At 43.8% G+C, this 16,643-nt stretch overlaps 1 protein-coding gene across 1 annotated transcript; it reads left to right on the top strand.

The window, feature by feature from the left end:
• Window positions 1-7,945: 7,945 nt before the first annotated feature.
• LOC140209528 (5-hydroxytryptamine receptor 1A-beta-like) lies at window positions 7,946-15,105 on the top strand. The gene is made up of 2 exons (XM_072277790.1): window positions 7,946-9,013; window positions 14,938-15,105. The coding sequence occupies exons 1-2, from the start codon at window positions 7,946-7,948 to the stop codon at window positions 15,103-15,105; spliced, it is 1,236 nt and encodes a 411-aa protein (XP_072133891.1).
• Window positions 15,106-16,643: the final 1,538 nt, after the last annotated feature.

Below are 16,643 nucleotides of genomic sequence, written 5' to 3' on the forward strand. Positions count from 1 at the left end.
TTCAGTAAGAAAATATAAAGTTGGTGGGCAGTTTTTGGAAAAAAACAAACAAACTTCTAGGGTTCAACAAACCTCAGCATTTGGAGAAAGTAGAATTTCTACATGACGTGTGGTACCAGAGAATTGGAAGATAAGTCAATGTTGTTCCACTGTTTAAGAAAAGCTCTTAAAAATAAACCAGACCGATGAGCCTGACATCAGTAGAGCGAAAGTTGTTGGAAGGTATTCTAAGGGATTGGATATATATTTAGATAGACATGGACTGATTAAGGCTAGTCAGCATGGTTTCATGCCTGGTAGGTCATGTTTAATCAATTTTTTTGAGGAAGTTAACAGGAAAGTGGATGAAGACAAGGCAGTGGATGTTGTCTACGTGCACTTTTGCAAGGCATTTGACAAGGTCTCGCATGGGAGATTGTTCAGGAAGGTTCAGTCACTTGGCTTTCAAGATGAGGTAGTAAATTGGATTAGACATTGACTTTGTGGGTGAAGCCAGAAAGTAGCAGTAGATGGTTGCCTGTCTGACTGGAGGCCTGTGACTAGTGGAATGCCGCAGGGATTGGTGCTGGGTCCATTGTTTGTCATCTACATCCTCCAGATGATACATGTGATTAACTAGTTCAGAAAATTTGTAGATGACACCAAGTTGGGGGTGTAGTGGACAGGGAGGAAGCCTATCATGGCTTGCAGCAGGATCTGGACCAGCTGGAAAATGAGCTGATAAATGGCAGATTGAATTTAGTGCAGACAAGCGAAGTAGGACCAACCGTGGTAGGTCTTGCACAGTGAACGGTAGGGCACTGAGGAGTAAGGTAGAACGAAGGCATCTGGGAATACAGGTGCATAATTCATTGAAAGTGATGTCATAAGTAGATAGGATCATAAATAAAGCTTTTGTCACTTATTTAAATCCCTATACAGAAGATGGGATGTTATGTTGAGTTTGTATAAGACTTGCCTCAAGTCTAATTTGGAGTACAGTGAACAGTTTTGGTCACCTACCTGCAGGAAAGATGTAAATAAGGTTGAAAGAGTACAGAGAAAATTTATAAGAATTTTATTCCTTGGAACATAGAAGATTGAGAGGAGATTTTACAGAGGTATACAAAATTGAGGAGTAGAGAGAGCGGGGTAAATGCAAGCAGTCATTTTTCCACTGAGGTTGGGTGGGACTACAACCAGAAGTCATGGATTATAGGTGAAAGGTGAAAAGTTCAAGGGGAACCTGACTGGAACTTTTTTCACTCCAGAGGGTCTGAGAGTTCAAGGTTTAAGAAGTTTGGATAGGTAACTGGATGGTAGGGGTATGGAGGGCAATGGTTCCAGTGCAGGTTGATGGCAGAAGGCAGTTTAAATGATATGTCATGGATGAGATGGGCCAAAGAGCCTGTTTTTGTGCTGTACTTTTCTATAACTCTATGATCCTATCAGATAAGTTGAACTTGTTCAGGTAATCGTTATCCAGAAAATGTACCATGGATTAGTCAAATATAGGAAGTTTAAATCTTTCATGAAATGGTTTGTGTCAGGATCATAATATCAATTTGAGGGGCATGAGAGCTACTACAATTCTGACCACACCAATGAATTAACATCTAGGCCGTGTTCATGTTGAAAATCTGCTTCTTGCAAAATACTGGAAGTATATTGATCAAGTCCTATTAGTGTGTAACCATTGTGTGGCATGGTTATGTGGATGGTTAGGGGTGTGTGTTCTCTGGGTTAACAATGGGTTCTCATGTTGTCTTGAAGCATATTTTGAGAGATTTCCTCACTGTGATTGTTTGCAGTGAGAGGGTTTGTTAGCACTGCCACCACAGGCCACATTAATCGTGAAGGCACTTAATATTTACAACACAGGCTGTTTGCCTATTGAATCCACATCAGCTTTATCTAAAAATTATCTGACTGCATTAGTAGTAATCGTTCAAGAATCACTGGATTCTGGCATGGTTCTGGAGAACAGGAAAATTTCTAATGTCATTCCAATCCACAAGAAGCAAAGGAAGGAAATTGTAGGCTAGTTAGTCTGTCCTCAGTGGTAGGAAAGGTGTTGGAGTCGATTGTTACAGATATGGTTTCAGGGTACTTGGAGCACATCATAAAATAGGCCATGGTCAGCATGGTTTCCTTGAGGGGAAAATCTTGCCTGACAAATCTATTGGAATTCTTTGAAGAAATAATAAGCAGGAGAGACAAAGGAGAATTGGTGGATGTTGGGTACTTTGATTTTCAGAAGGCCTTTGACAAGGTGCCACACAAGGTGGTTTAACAAGTTAAAAGACCATGTTATTACAGTAAAGGTGCTAGGATAGAGCATTGGCTAATTGGTAGGAGGCAAAAAGCCATCTCGTAGGCATTCTACAAATTCTTGGGATTCAGTATCAACATGATTTTCCCAATCTACCTCCACATTGAAATCCTCCGTAACTATCATAACATGTTCTTATGAATTTAATGTATTTAAAATCTCCCATTGTAGTTTGTAGACCTCATATTTACCACTGTTTGGAGGTCTGTTTATTACTCCCATCAGGGTCTTTATACCCTCGCAGTTTCCTAGCTCTACCTAAAACAATTTTACACCTTCTGATCCTATGTCATCTAATGATTTGATTTCATTTTTTTTACCAACAGAGCTACCCCATCCCCTTGGCCTACCTGTGTGTCCTTTTGATACAATGTGTATCCTTAGATGTTAAGCTCCCAGCTGTAATCTTTCAGCCATGTTTCAGTGATGCTCACAACATCACACATGCCACTCTACCAAATGCTACAAATTCATGTTTTATTCCTGATACTGCATGCATTCAAGTATAACACCTTCTGTCTTGTATTCACCCATGTTGACTTTGTCCCCCTTTTTACATTGTAACTCACCCTGTTGACTGCAATTTTGCCCTGTCATCAGCCTCTCCTTGCTAGCAGTCTCACTACACATTGCTTCTGTTTGTAAAGCAGCTATGCCATCCTCAGCCCTATCACTCTGGTTCCCATCTCCCTGTCACATTAAATGCTCCTGAACAACTCAAGCCAATCTGCTTGCAAGGATATTGGTCCCACCCAGGTTCAGATGCAACCCGACCCTTTCGTACAAGTAGTACCTTCCTCAGAGGAGGTTCCAATTATCCAGAATTCTGAAGCCCTGCACCAGTTCCTCAGCCACATATACATCTGAAAAATCATCCTGTTCTTGCCCTCATTGACATGGGGACACAGGCAGCAATCCAGAGATTACTGCCCTGGAGGTCCTGCTTTTCAGCTTTCTACCAAGCTCCCTAAAATTGAATCTTCCTCTAATTTCCATCTCTGATAGTGAATACCATTCTGGATCTATTTGCCGAAAAAAAAAAAAAAATTCTTTCTTGTGGTTTCTGTGCCTACTACCTTTGTTCTATGTATTTCTCGTTCTTGACCCCCTCCAATGGGACCAGCTTCTTTGTGTTTAAATGCTTGTGATAGAGACTTCTATCAGATCTCCACAACCTCCTCGAAGTAGGGAACCAACTTTTTAACTTGGCTATTTTAAGGGCAAACAAAAATTCCAATCGAGGCTAGAGATGGAATCCAATGCATGATGGCTCTGGCAGGGTTTGTAGGCCATTACTTCCTACAAAGCGAAACCAAACATGAATGGCTCCAAACTGTCCTTCCAGGTGAGGTGACACTTCACCTAGAGTCTGTTGGGGTCATACACTGTGTCCAGTGCTCCCAGTGTGGCCTCCTGAATATCAGTGAGACCTGATGTAGATTAGGAGACCATTTCGCTGAGCACGTACGCCCCATCCACCAGAAAAAGTGGGATCTCCCAGTGGCCACCCGTTTTAATTCCACTTCCCATTCCCATTCCAATATGTCCATCCATGGCCTTCTCCACTGTCATTGATGAGGCCACACTCAGGTTAGAGGACCAACACCTGGGTAGCCTCCAACCTGATGGCACGAACATCGATTTCTCGAAATTCCAGTAATGTCTGCGGCTCCCCTCCCCTTTTCCTTCTCTCACCTTAAATCCTTGCCTGCCCATTGCCACCCTCTGGTGCTCCTCCCCCTCTTTCTTTCATGGCCTTCTGTCCTCTCCTATTAGACTCTCCCTCTCCAGCCCTGTATCTCTTTCACAGTCAACTTTCCAGCTGCTTACTTCACCCCTCCCGCTCCCAGTTTCACCTATCACCTTGTGTTTCTCCCTCCCCCTTCCTTTTAACTCTGCTCCTCACCCTTTTCTCTTCAGTCCTGCTGAAGGGGTTTGACTCGAAACATTGACTGTACTCTTTTCCATAGGTGCTGCCTGGCCTGCTGAATTCCTCCAGCATTTTGTTGTGTATTGTTTGGATTTCCAGCATCTGCAGATGTCCTCTTGTTTCTGAATGAATGAATGGCTGTGATGCTTCAGTCCCAGATGAGCTCAATTCTGATGCACACTGTGAACGGGAGAATATAACTATATCTGTGCGAATCTCCGTGAAATATCTTGAAGGCTGACATCAGACCATCTTTCATGAGGGTGAACCCTCGCAAGGGGCCAGGCCTTATGGTGTACCTGTGCTAACCAACTAGTGACAGTTTGGTAGGAATTACCACTCAGTGTTGAAGTCAATATTGGATTTCTGTAAGGGACTCCAGTTCTAGAAATGTCCTCAAGGATTCAAGAGTTCATTTTGTTGTCAAAGTATGCATGTATAATACAACATTTGTCTACTCCAGATAGCCATTAAATACAGAAAGACCATGGGTGTTGATGAAAGAAAAGACATCAACTCTCCTTCAACTGGCATGAAAAAAAGAAACAAAATTTAGACACCAAATTCCCCCACCCACAGCAGAAAAAATCCACAAAAACAATCAAAGATCTTCTACATGTAACAATCCCCGACCCCCTCACTGATAGAAAAGAACAGTGACAGTTTCTCGAGGTTTACTCCTTAAGTCTTCCCCAGGAGGCAGTGGAAGTTTGAGATCAGTTTTCCTCCTAGATGAGCTGCCAACCATGGAAGGTGATTTCGCTGGGTTTGGTACAGAGCTAAGCCACACATGAGGGCCAGGAGCTGGACACGGTTGTCAATGCTATTTGAGACATACAGCAGTGGGAGCATTTAGTAGGGAGTGGGAGCTTATCCCCATTTCCTGAGGTTATGACAACCTTTAAATATTATGGTAATTTATAGTTTTATTATTGCAATGTACTGTTGCTGCAAAACAAAAAAATTCATGACATGGCAGTGATGTTAAAGCTGATGCTGCCGTCTATCCACAAAACCAAATTCCTTTGTCCCTAAAATTAGAAAATCTTTCTGCTCCTCTGCACCAAAACCTTCACAACTTTTCTAAAGTGTGATGCTGAGCACTTGACACATTACTCCAGTTGTTTTAATGAAGTGTTAATCTTCATATTTCACACTATAAAGACTGGCATAATATTTGCACTGTTTAACTACATTCTCAACCTGTCCTACCACTGTATATGAACTATGTGTTTATAGCCTCAGATCTGTTTTCTGTTTTCTTTTTGCATTGTGCCTGCTATCTTGTGTTATCTTTTTCTGCCAAAATGTAATTTGTTAATTGTAATTAACATTTTTTTTTAGAATTCGGAATCACCTGCCAGCTATCCACCAATTCCACCATTTATTACTATTCTCACAGTTCAAAGTTTTAGCTGAAGATTGGCAGGCGACAGAGCGTTGGAATAAAGGACCTAATTCTGCTCCCATGTCTTATGACCGTATTTGGAAATATGAAAATTGTGGCTTGTACGCACCAGTCAAAATAATCATTATTTATTTTAAAAAATCAATGGTCCTTCTACCAACTCTTGAAGAATTCCACTTTAAATTACTCTAGAGAAACAATGTTTCACTACTATTGATTCCTCATCCACGGCGTATATTCTAACTATACAGAGAGAGATCCTTGTATATACCATGGGCGTCAGGCCTGATGGCAAACATATCATGTGGCACCTATATAATATGTTTTGGAAGTCGAAATATACATAAAATAAATTTTCCTCATTAACTCTTAGTTACTACAAAAATATCTACAAAGAGTTGCATTTAGCCAGGGAAAACTCTGATTTTAAACCTCCGCTGCCTTGCGGCCAGACCCACCCGCGGGAAAGGCTTCGGAAGTAAACCCCGAGGAAGAAATCCGGAGCCGGGTTCCCTAAGGCAGTTTGATGTCTGCAACTTCACTCTGGCAGCCTCTGCGACGACATTGCTGTCAAGCTCTATCAGCGCTTGCCCTTCCCTTGGACTACATCAGTGACGCGGAGAGGGGCGACCCACTGCATAGGCAACAGCCGGTTCTTCAAACCTTCCCGCCCAGGCTTGTGCCCTGGATAGGACGTAGTCCACCAGAGGCGCAAACCCATGATCCCCCCAGGATCGACGGCAGCCTACTACAGCTGCAACATTTGTTCAAGTGACTGGCCATGCTGGTTCTGATACTGTTTACGGGAATGTGTCCATCTTTTTTGAACAATGGTGCAAATTTTCTACTGGACAGCCAACATTCCCGAATCTATGGATGCCCGGAAGATTACTGCCGGGTTTAACGTAATTTCCTCCTTTCTGCAGCAACCTAGGATACATCCCATCAGAACAAGTGCAGCTTGTTATGTATAGTATATATGTTTATATGTATAGTACCTCAATTTTCAAGGCACATTCTGAATCACCGCCATCCAGCACAGTACTTTATTTAACGGAAAAGTAAATGCAAATGTTTGTGGTGTATTTTGACCTTCTCCTTGCCAGCTTTCACATCCAGTCTTTGCTTTTCCTGGAAGTGCAGAGAAGTAAAACCATCTATTGTTCTCAATTTTGTTTACTACCTAACGTGTGGTTTGCTTTGTTTTAATGTTGTATTTTACTCTATTCACTCTTCCTTAGAATTCTGGCTATAATTTCCCAGTGGAAGTGAACACATATTCCACCCGGTCGACACAAGAGATGGCCGGGATGAAATCTGGTTCAACAATCTGCTGAAGAAATCGATGGATCGAGCAGCATCTGTGGGGGGGGGGGGGGGGAGGCAAAGGAATTGGCAACCCTGCATCAATGAACTATTCCTTCCCCCTTGAAGATGCTGAGCCCCTGCAGCAGATCGTTCGTTGCACGTGAATCAATACATCCACCTTAACGTGCAGCGGGAGACTAATTTAGAACAACTCCCTGAAATCTGGCTCTCCCCTCAGTGCAGTGTGCACCGCTTCGGAATGTCGACCCAGTTTGTTCTCAGGCTCTGCAGAGGGTCATGCACAACGATAACTGTTCAGTCAAAGCCAGGGTCTTAGCTTTTGCACTAGTTTTAGGAAGAAAGCGAGAAGAACAACTTCTGATTAGCTGAAGGGACATATAATATGTACTTGCACGGTGGGAGGGAAAAGGGACTGATTGTGCAGCTCACAGAACAGGCTCAGTCCTTATGCTGTCATTCTGGTCGTCTCGGTACGATTACCGACGAACTAACGCTACTGCGATGATTTTAGACTGCTCGCAAAAAAACACACGGGATCTAACCGCTTTTGGAGAAAAGTTAGTTTGGGAGATGAAAACTGGGCTATCTCGAGTAAGAACATCTCACTCTCCGCCACTCGTCTAAAAGACTTCGACTTCTAACTACTGCTGGAGAATCCCAGCGGCCCTTCTTGCTTGGGTTATTGTAAAATAAAGGGCAGGTGTTGGCGTGGGCTCGGACAGGAGCGAATTGGAGATTATCGGGAAAGATATAACGATAACGAATTGGAGTTGATCCCGAAAGATACTATTATAATAATTGCCGTCCGTCAGAATCGAAGAGAAACTGCGGCGTGATGAGGCGATGGTTGGCTTCTTGCAGCGCGGGAGTGAGTGTTTAGTTTACGTATAGCCATTAGTGGGTAATATCTGGACACTGGCTTTCAAAGCAAACTCGTCAGGAAGTTGTAGACTTTATAGAAGGAGTGATGCCGGTTGCTCTGTCTGCAAGATGCAACGAGACCAGCTGTGGCGTTTATATTCCACTCCACTCCGTTCCCCTGGCGGCCAGCTCTTTCATCCTGGGCTGTACGTGCCTTATCGGGGTGCTGGGGAACGGGCTAGCCTGCCGCCTGGTTTACACCGACAGGTCTCAGCGCACACCGACCAACGCGCTTCTGTTCAATTTAGCGGCCAACGACTTCGTTAAGTGCGTGCTGGACATCCCCGCGCTCCTGGCGGTCACTGTCTGGGGCAACAGCCGCGCCGACCTGGGCGAGACGCCGTGTCTCCTGCAGCCTTTCACCTACTCTCTGAGCGGCTGTGTGCAGCTGGCTACTCTCGTGGTCATCAGCGTTGAACGCTACCGGGCCATCGCCAATCCATTGCAGATAGCCAAGAGGAAGGTTAGGATCCAGCTGTGGGTCCCAATCATTTGGTCCATGGGCCTTATTGTATCAGTTTTCACCATCACCTTGTTCAAGGACACCCCTGTGTATGTGAGATGCAGGCATCAACTTATAGACCCCCAGAAATACTTGGACCCTTTTGGTACCTATATCCTGGTTCCTTGGTGGACTGTCAGCTTGTCCGTGATAATCAGCCACTACTTGAGAATATTTGTGCTGGTGAGGCAGCACAATAAAAGGGTCTTTGACAGGGGGTTGATGCCCACCTCTTCAAAAGGGCATGACCAACACCTGCCAGGACTAGAAGGGCAGAGCATGCAACGGAAGACAACCATCAAGGTGCCAACAACAGTGGAAGCCCCATGTTCACAAGCTAAGCTCAGCCCCGGTCTTCAGTTGGCGACGGCGTCCTGTGCCATTCAGTGCCAAGCTATTTCGATGAATGATTGTGTATCCTCATCCCTCAACGCTGATGCCCCCAACATAATGGGAGCGGTGTGCCTCTTCACCGGCAAATCCAGGGAGCCTGCCAAGAAAAAGATGGAAGGCAAACTTGCCAAGCGCTTTGGTTATATCATGTTAACCTTTCTGGTGTGCTGGATGCCTTTAGTTACTGTTTTGCTGCTGAGCATGTTTTTGCGAAGTTCGGTAAGTGATTATGGACTTTAAACAATGGCAAAGGCATGGGGAAAAGGTAGGGAGGTGGGATGATTGGGCAAGGTCTTTCAGAGAGCTTGTGTGTGTGTATTGGGTCAATGATGCCCTTCAGTCATGTATGATCAGAACATTATAGTACAGAACTGGTGCAGGCCCTTCAACCCATCATGTCTGTGCCAACCATGATGCCAATCTAACTAGTCCCATCTGCCTGACCATGGTCTACAGTACTGTGTAAAAGTCTTAGGCACACATATATAAACTGAGCTTTTGCACATGACTGTATTCGACAATGTGGAACGAGAGCGAGTTTGTAAATCTGGTGGGAGCAAAAGATGGGAATGGCATGGGTGGAGCGCTGTGGGACAGGTGGCAGAGAAGGAGTGCCTGGGACATGCGGGGAGGGGGTGGTCGTGGGGAGGAGACACTGGTGCAGAGTCACCAAGCAAGGTCATTTGATTCCAAACAGTTGGTTTATTGATCATTACAGAATGTCTCGCTGATGCTTCCCGCTCCCTCTCCTCTCCCTTCCCCTTGTCCCAACCATGATTCCCCTCTCCCTGCCCCCTTCCCACTCTCAGTCCAAATAGAGACCCATATCAGAATCGAGGTTATCATCAATCACATATGTTATGAAAATTGTCTTTTTTTGCAGCAGCAGCAGTAAAATGCAATACACAAAACTACAGCAGTACTGTGCAAAAGTCTTAGGCACCCTAGCTATATACACCTAAGACTTTTGCACTGTATTGTAACTCCCTTCTTTCCCTGTCTGGGGTGGCATAGTAGCATAGAGGCTGCAAGTTTGGGGTTCAATTCCCGCCACTGCCTGTAAGGAGTTTATACGTTCTCCCATGACCGTGCAGGTTTCTCTCAGGCCCTCCCACATTCCTGGTTAAGTTTAGTGAATTGTTGGTGCCAGAAACATGGTGACACTTGCTGGGCTGCCCAGCACAATCCTCACTGATTTGATTTGATACAAAATGATGTATTACACTGAATGATTCAATGTATATGTGACAAATCAATAATATTTGCATGTTTCTAAATGCCTGAAACGTTGGTATCAATTCTGCTTTCACCACCTCTCCTGGAAACGCACATCACCCTCTGTGTAAAATAAAAAAAATCCCCCTCTCACATTAAGCCCATGCCCTCTTGTTTTTGACAACCTTTATCACAGGGGAAAAAATCTGTCTGCCCTGCTTATGCTTCCCATAATTTTCTATACAGTACTTATATCAAGTTGCTCCTCAACTTCTGACACTTCAGTAGAAATGATCTAAGTTTGTCCAACTGGAATCTTTTCCATAGGTGCTGCCTGGCCTGCCGAGTTCCTCCAGCATTTTGCTTGTGTTGCTTGGATTTCCAGCGTCTGCAGATTTTCTCTTGTCTTTAAGTTTGTCCAGCCTCTCCTTACGGTCAATACTCTCCAATCCTGGCAATATCCTGGTCAACCTTCCCTGGACCCTCCCCAGGGCCTTCCTGCAGTGTGATGACCAGAACTCTGAAGTCATTAGCTCAGGTGTAAAGAAATGCAGCTAACAGCTACGATAATAAAGACATTATTTGTAAAATCTGGCTCTGCCCCCTCTACAGTGGTATGTGATTGCTGTTTTTGTTTGGCTTGCTTTGGTAATCATGTGAAATTTCTGGTGTTAAAATGGAGTTAATGCAGTTGATTTTTGGGAAGATTGAACTGCTATATTGGGGTTAAACAGTATCTACTCAACAGGCTCCAATTACGTTCTTTCCTTCAATATCTAGGCTGTCAAATTTATTACATCCAGACATTTCACACCATACATAATTTAAATAAATAGCAGATACATATTTGTTCACACTTCAATTAATTAGCTTAACCAACTCAATACCTGAGTTCCAGTTTCCACCAAAATCATTGTGGTTTGATTGTAAACACATACCTAGACATTTTATGCAATTTAAATTCATATCAATTAAGGATGAAGACTCATAATTTAAGACTGCAAATAATGAAGCATACAAGCACATACTGAGTCTTAGTGCTTAGTTGAACCAAGCTACACTTATTAAAAGCATACTGGAAATCTGAAATAAAAACAAAATCAGCTGCTAGAAGCATCAGCAAGTTAGGCAATGAAAGGTAATTATAATTAAAGGTTATTATAATCAGAGTTAATATTTCAAGTCCAAGATTCCTTGTCAATAGCAGGCAAGTGAGGAAGCAATTTAGTTTTAAGTTGCTGAGAGTTGGGATCAGAGGGAATGAGGATCCTGAAATGTCAACTGTTTACTCTTTTCCGCAGATGCTGCCTGGCCTGTTGAGTTCCTGTAGCATTCTGCGTATGTGTGTTGCTCTAATATTAACTCAGTTTCTTCTCACTACAGTCACTGCCTAATGCACCGGCTATTTTCAACCACGTGCCGCCTTCCCTAATCTCAGCCTATTAATGCATCAAATTCGTTTTCCACCATGTTACTCTAACTTTTATCTTAAATGGTCCAAACTTGATTTTAAGTTCCACAATCTCTAAATACAATCTAACTAAAGTTATTACTCCTAATTTCTTAGCGTGTTTAATGATTGTTTTCAAATCCCCACTCCCTCCCTCCCTTTTTCCTTTACTTATAGCCACCTTACTTGTTACACTTGTGACCAGAATTTGCTTACCCATAACTTCAAAGATACTAACTGACCTCGTGGTTAGTTTCATGTATTACTTTGAAACTGACTTTAGATTTTGGGGAAATGTAGAATCCATAATAAAGGAAGTGATATCAAGACATTTAGAAAATAATGATATGATTGAGCAGAACCAACGTGGACTTATGAAAGATAAATCATCTTTGATTAACCCATTGGGGTCTTTCTGAGGATTTATGAGTGTGCTCCAGTAGACGTGATGGATTTAGATTTTCAGAAGATCTTCAATGAGGTCTCTCATAGAAATTTCTGAACAAGTTAGAGAAAATGAACTGAGCTTTATACATAGTGTAAGTTGGGAGATGGTTAACAGATAAAAATTGAAGTATAAATAAATAGCTGTTTGGTTATCAGACAGTGACCAATGGGTTACCATAGGGGTTAATGCTTGGGCTACATTTATTCATAATCTCTAACGATTATTTGTCTAGCACACTGAATATAATATTTTCAAGTTTGACCATGAGGCCATAGACATAGGAGCAGAATTAGGCCATTTGGCCCATCAAGTCTAGTCTGCGATTCCATAATGCCTGATTTATCAACCTTCTCACCCCTATTCTTCTGTTTTCTCCCAGTAACGTTTGACATCCTTACTAATCAAGAACCTAGGGCAGATCGTGTCTAACAAGCCTGATAGAATTCTTTGAGGAGGTGACCAGGCATATACATGAGGGTATTGCAGTGGATGTGATCTATATGGATTTTAGTAAGGCATTTGACAAGGTTCCACACGGTAGGCTTATTCAGAAAGTCAGAAGGCATGGGATCCAGGGAAGTCTGGCCAGGTGGATTCAGAATTGGCTCGCCTGCAGAAGGCAGAGGGTGGTGGTGGAGGGAGTACATTCAGATTGGAGGATTGTGACTAGTGGTGTCCCACAAGGATCTGTTCTGGGACCTCTACTTTTTGTGATTTTTATTAACGACCTGGATGTGGGGGTAGAAGGGTGGGTTGGCAAGTTTGCAGACGACACAAAGGTTGGTGGTGCTGTAGATAGTGTAGAGGATTGTCAAAGATTGGAGAGAGACATTGATAGGATGCTGAAGTGGGCTGAGAAGTGGCAGATGGAGTTCAACCCGGAGAAGTATGAGGTGGTACACTTTGGAAGGACAAACTCCAAGGCAGAGTACAAAGTAAATGGCAGGATACTTGGTAGTGTGGAGGAGCAGAGGGATCTGGGGGTACACGTCCACAGATCCCTGAAAGTTGCCTCACAGGTGGATAGGGTAGTTAAGAAAGCTTATGGGGTGTTAGCTTTCATAAGTTGAGGGATAGAGTTTAAGAGTTGCGATGTAATGATGCAGCTCTACAAAACTCTGGTTAGGCCACACTTGGAGTACTGTGTCCAGTTCTGGTCGTCTCACTATAGGAAGGATGTGGAAGCATTGGAAAGGGTACAGAGGAGATTTACCAGGATGCTGCCTGGTTTAGAGAGTATGCATTATGATCAGAGATTAAGGGAGCTAGGGCTTTACTCTTTGGAGAGAAGGAGAATGAGAGGAGACACGATAGAGGTGTACAAGATAATAAGAGGAATAGATAGAGTGGATAGCCAGCACCTCTTTCCCAGGGCACCACTGCTCAATACAAGAGGACATGGCTTTAAGGTAAGGGGTGGGAAGTTCAAGGGGGATATTAGAGGAAGGTTTTTTACTCAGAGAGTGGTTGGTGCGTGGAATGCACTGCCTGAATCAGTGGTGGAGGCAGATACACTAGTGAAGTTTAAGAGACTACTAGACAGGTATATGGAGGAATTTAAGGCAGGGGCTTATGTGGGAGGCAGGGTTTGAGGGTCGGCACAACATTGTGGGCCGAAGGGCCTGTACTGTGCTGTACTATTCTATGTTCTATGTTCTATCAACCTTCACTTTACAAATACCCAATGACTTATCCTCCATAGCTGCCTGTGACAATGAATTCCACAGGTTCACCACCCTCTGGATAAAGAAATTCCTCCTCCTCTTCTCTGTTTTAAAGGGATGTCCCTCTATTCAGAGGTTATGCCCTCTGGTCCCAGACTCCCCCCACTACAGGAAATATCCTTTTTCCATCCACTCTTCATTATTCAATAGGTTTCAATGAGATCTCTCCTCATACTTCTAAGCTCCAGCGAGTACAGGCACAGAGCCATCAAATGCTCCTCGTACGTTAACCCTTTGATTTCTGGAATTATTCTCGTGAACCTCTTCTGGAGCCTCTCCAATGCCAGCATATATTTTCATAGATAAGGGGACTCAAAACTGCTCACAATAGTCCAAGTGTGGTCTGACCAATGCTTTATAAAGCCTCAGCATCACATCATTGCTTTTATGTGTAGTCCTCTGATAATACAGAACAATGTGAGAACGCGAGTTGGTATGAGGATGCAAAGAAACTTCAGGAAGGTATATGGAAGCTGAATGAAGGGATGATCACCTGGAGAATGGAGGAAAACATAGAATAATGTGACATCATCGACTTTGCTGGGAACAGAAGTATTCACTATTTTTGAAGTGGTGAGTCAAAAGGACAAGCAACACACACAAAATGCTGGTGGAACGCAGCAGGCCAGGCAGCATCTATAGGAAGAAGTACAGTTGACGTTTCGGGCAGAGACCCTTCGTCAGCACTAACTGAAAGAAGAAATGGTAAGAGATTTGAAAGTGGGAGGGGGAAGGGGAGATCGGAAATGATAGGAGAAGACAGGGGGGTGGGGGTGGTGGGTGATGAAGCTAAGAGCTGGAAAGTTGATTGGCAAAAGGGATACGAGGCTGGAGAAGAGAGAGGATCATGGAACGGGAGGCCTAGGGAGAAAGAAAGGGGGAGGGGAGCAGTGTGGCTTCATCTTGACTGTGGAGGAGGCATGGATAGACATATCAGAATGGGAATGAGATGTGGAATTAAAATGTATGGCCACTGGGAGATCTTGCTTTCTCTGGTGGACAGAGCGTAGGTGTTCAGCGAAACAGTTTTCCAGTCTGCGTCGAAAGGACATTGGTGCCGCTAAAAGCCAACATACAGATGATGCAAATGGTAGCATATTTCCATAAAATATGTATATGATTCATCTTAGTCATGAGGCTTGATTGACTGGAGGATTGTCCAATTATCCCCACTCTGGCTGGCGGTAGCATCCGTCACCACATGTGGTCTTTGAATAGAGGCAAATGCTTCCAGAAGCTGGTATGGGGGAAAGCAATAACAAGTAGCTGTGAATCTAACCACGTTCGCTCTACTATTTCTTTACAGATGCCATTGCTGCTGGAGATCCAGACACCTGCCATGGCTTTGTCCTGCATTCCTGCTGCTGTGAACCCCTTCATTTACACCAAGTTGAATCAACATTTTCACTCTGAAATCCTGCGAGCAGTCACCAGATTTAGGGGTAGACGCAAGTGTCTGGCTGTTAGAACATAAAAACATCCCTCCCACCCCCTCCCCTCTTTCTCCTTCCTCACCCTCCACTCTTTTTCCATTCCCCATTCCCCTTCTGGTTTCCTTCTTACCTCTTCTCTTCTCCTCACCTGCCATCACCTTGCTGTGGCACCTCTCCTCCTTCTCTTTCTCCTCTCCTATCAGATTCCTCCTTCTTCATCCCTTTACCTTTCCCACCTATCACCTCCCGGCTTCTCACTTCATTCGCCACCCCTCCCCCCTCACTTCTCCTATCAGCTGACAGCCTGTATTCCTTCCCCTATTCCCACCATCTTATTCTGGCTTCTTTCTCCTCCCTTTCCAGTCCTAATGAAGGGGCTCGACCTGAGACGTCGACTGCTAATTCCCCTCCATAGATGCTGCCCAACCTGCAGAGTTCCTCCAGCATTTTGTGTGTGTGTTTGTGTGTGTGTGTGTTGTCCCAGAACTTAACAGCCTGCGCTTTCCCCTTCATCTGAGTTTCTCTGTAATTTGTCTAAGCAGGACAAGCCATTTCTGTATTCCTTTTATTAATCTGTTTTTTAAAAAAAAGTGTCTGAAAGGGAACCACACCAATCTGAGCAATGTTGGTCTGGCCTCCTTCATGTTCAACAAGACATTGGTCAGTCTTTGGGTTGTGGACTCTGATCTGGTCCATTGCTAAACATCTACAGAGTAAATAAAAAAAAAAGTACTTTTAAGGTAAATAACTTAAAAGCTCGATTTTCTATTTTCTTGAATGTTCGGTGGAAAAGAAAGGGAAGCATTGATGTTTACTATAAATCCTAAATAATATGTTATTATTAAGGAAATGCTTTAACTTCAAAGACAGCCCTCTATGTTGTTAACTAGCTTGAAGGATGTGTCACTGGTGACATTTTACGTCCGTGTTGAAATGGACTCAAACTGAATGGCAATCTCAACCTTTAGCACTTCTAACAGTGCCACAGCCGCTCAGATCTGGCACCAGGTATGCTGGTCTGACTCAGGTCTAGTTCCCTGGGATGAGAACTTTGCCCGTTAGTACTCTTCAATGCATAAAGACAGATACTCCTGCCACAGCAAGGACCTGGACCCATTGCAATTTGCCCATCACCACAATAGGTCAATGGCAGATGCAATCTCAATGGTTCTCCACACGGCTTTAGACCACCTAGACCACACAAAAGGCTACGTCAGGATGCTGTTCATCGACATGAGCTCAGCATTTAATACCATTATTCTCACAATCCTGATTGAGAAGTTGCAGAACTTGGGCCCCTGTACCTCCCTATGCAATTGGAACCTCGACTTCCTAACCGGACAACCACAGTCTGTGCGGATTGGTGATAGCATATCCTCCTCGCTGACAATCAACACTGGTGCACCTCAGGGGTGTGTGCTTAGCCCACTGCTCTACTTTCTATATACATGACTGTGTGGCTAGGTATAGCTCAAGTACCATCTATAAATTTACTGACGATTTAACCACTGTTGGTAGAGCCTCAGGTGGTGATGAGAGGGCGTACAGGAGTCTGGCATTTAACGTCAGTAAGACGAAA

This window comes from Mobula birostris, chromosome 14 (genome assembly GCF_030028105.1).
Source record: "Mobula birostris isolate sMobBir1 chromosome 14, sMobBir1.hap1, whole genome shotgun sequence".
In the NCBI taxonomy this organism is placed as follows: Eukaryota; Metazoa; Chordata; class Chondrichthyes; order Myliobatiformes; family Myliobatidae; genus Mobula; species Mobula birostris.

Excerpts from the sequence above, each read along its gene's own strand:
- LOC140209528 (XM_072277790.1), top strand. The coding sequence starts at position 7,946 with ATGCCGGTTGCTCTGTCTGCAAGATGCAACGAGACCAGCTGTGGCGTT. Across the intron at positions 9,014-14,937 it reads GCATGTTTTTGCGAAGTTCG|ATGCCATTGCTGCTGGAGAT; the intron begins GTAAGTGATTAT and ends ATTTCTTTACAG.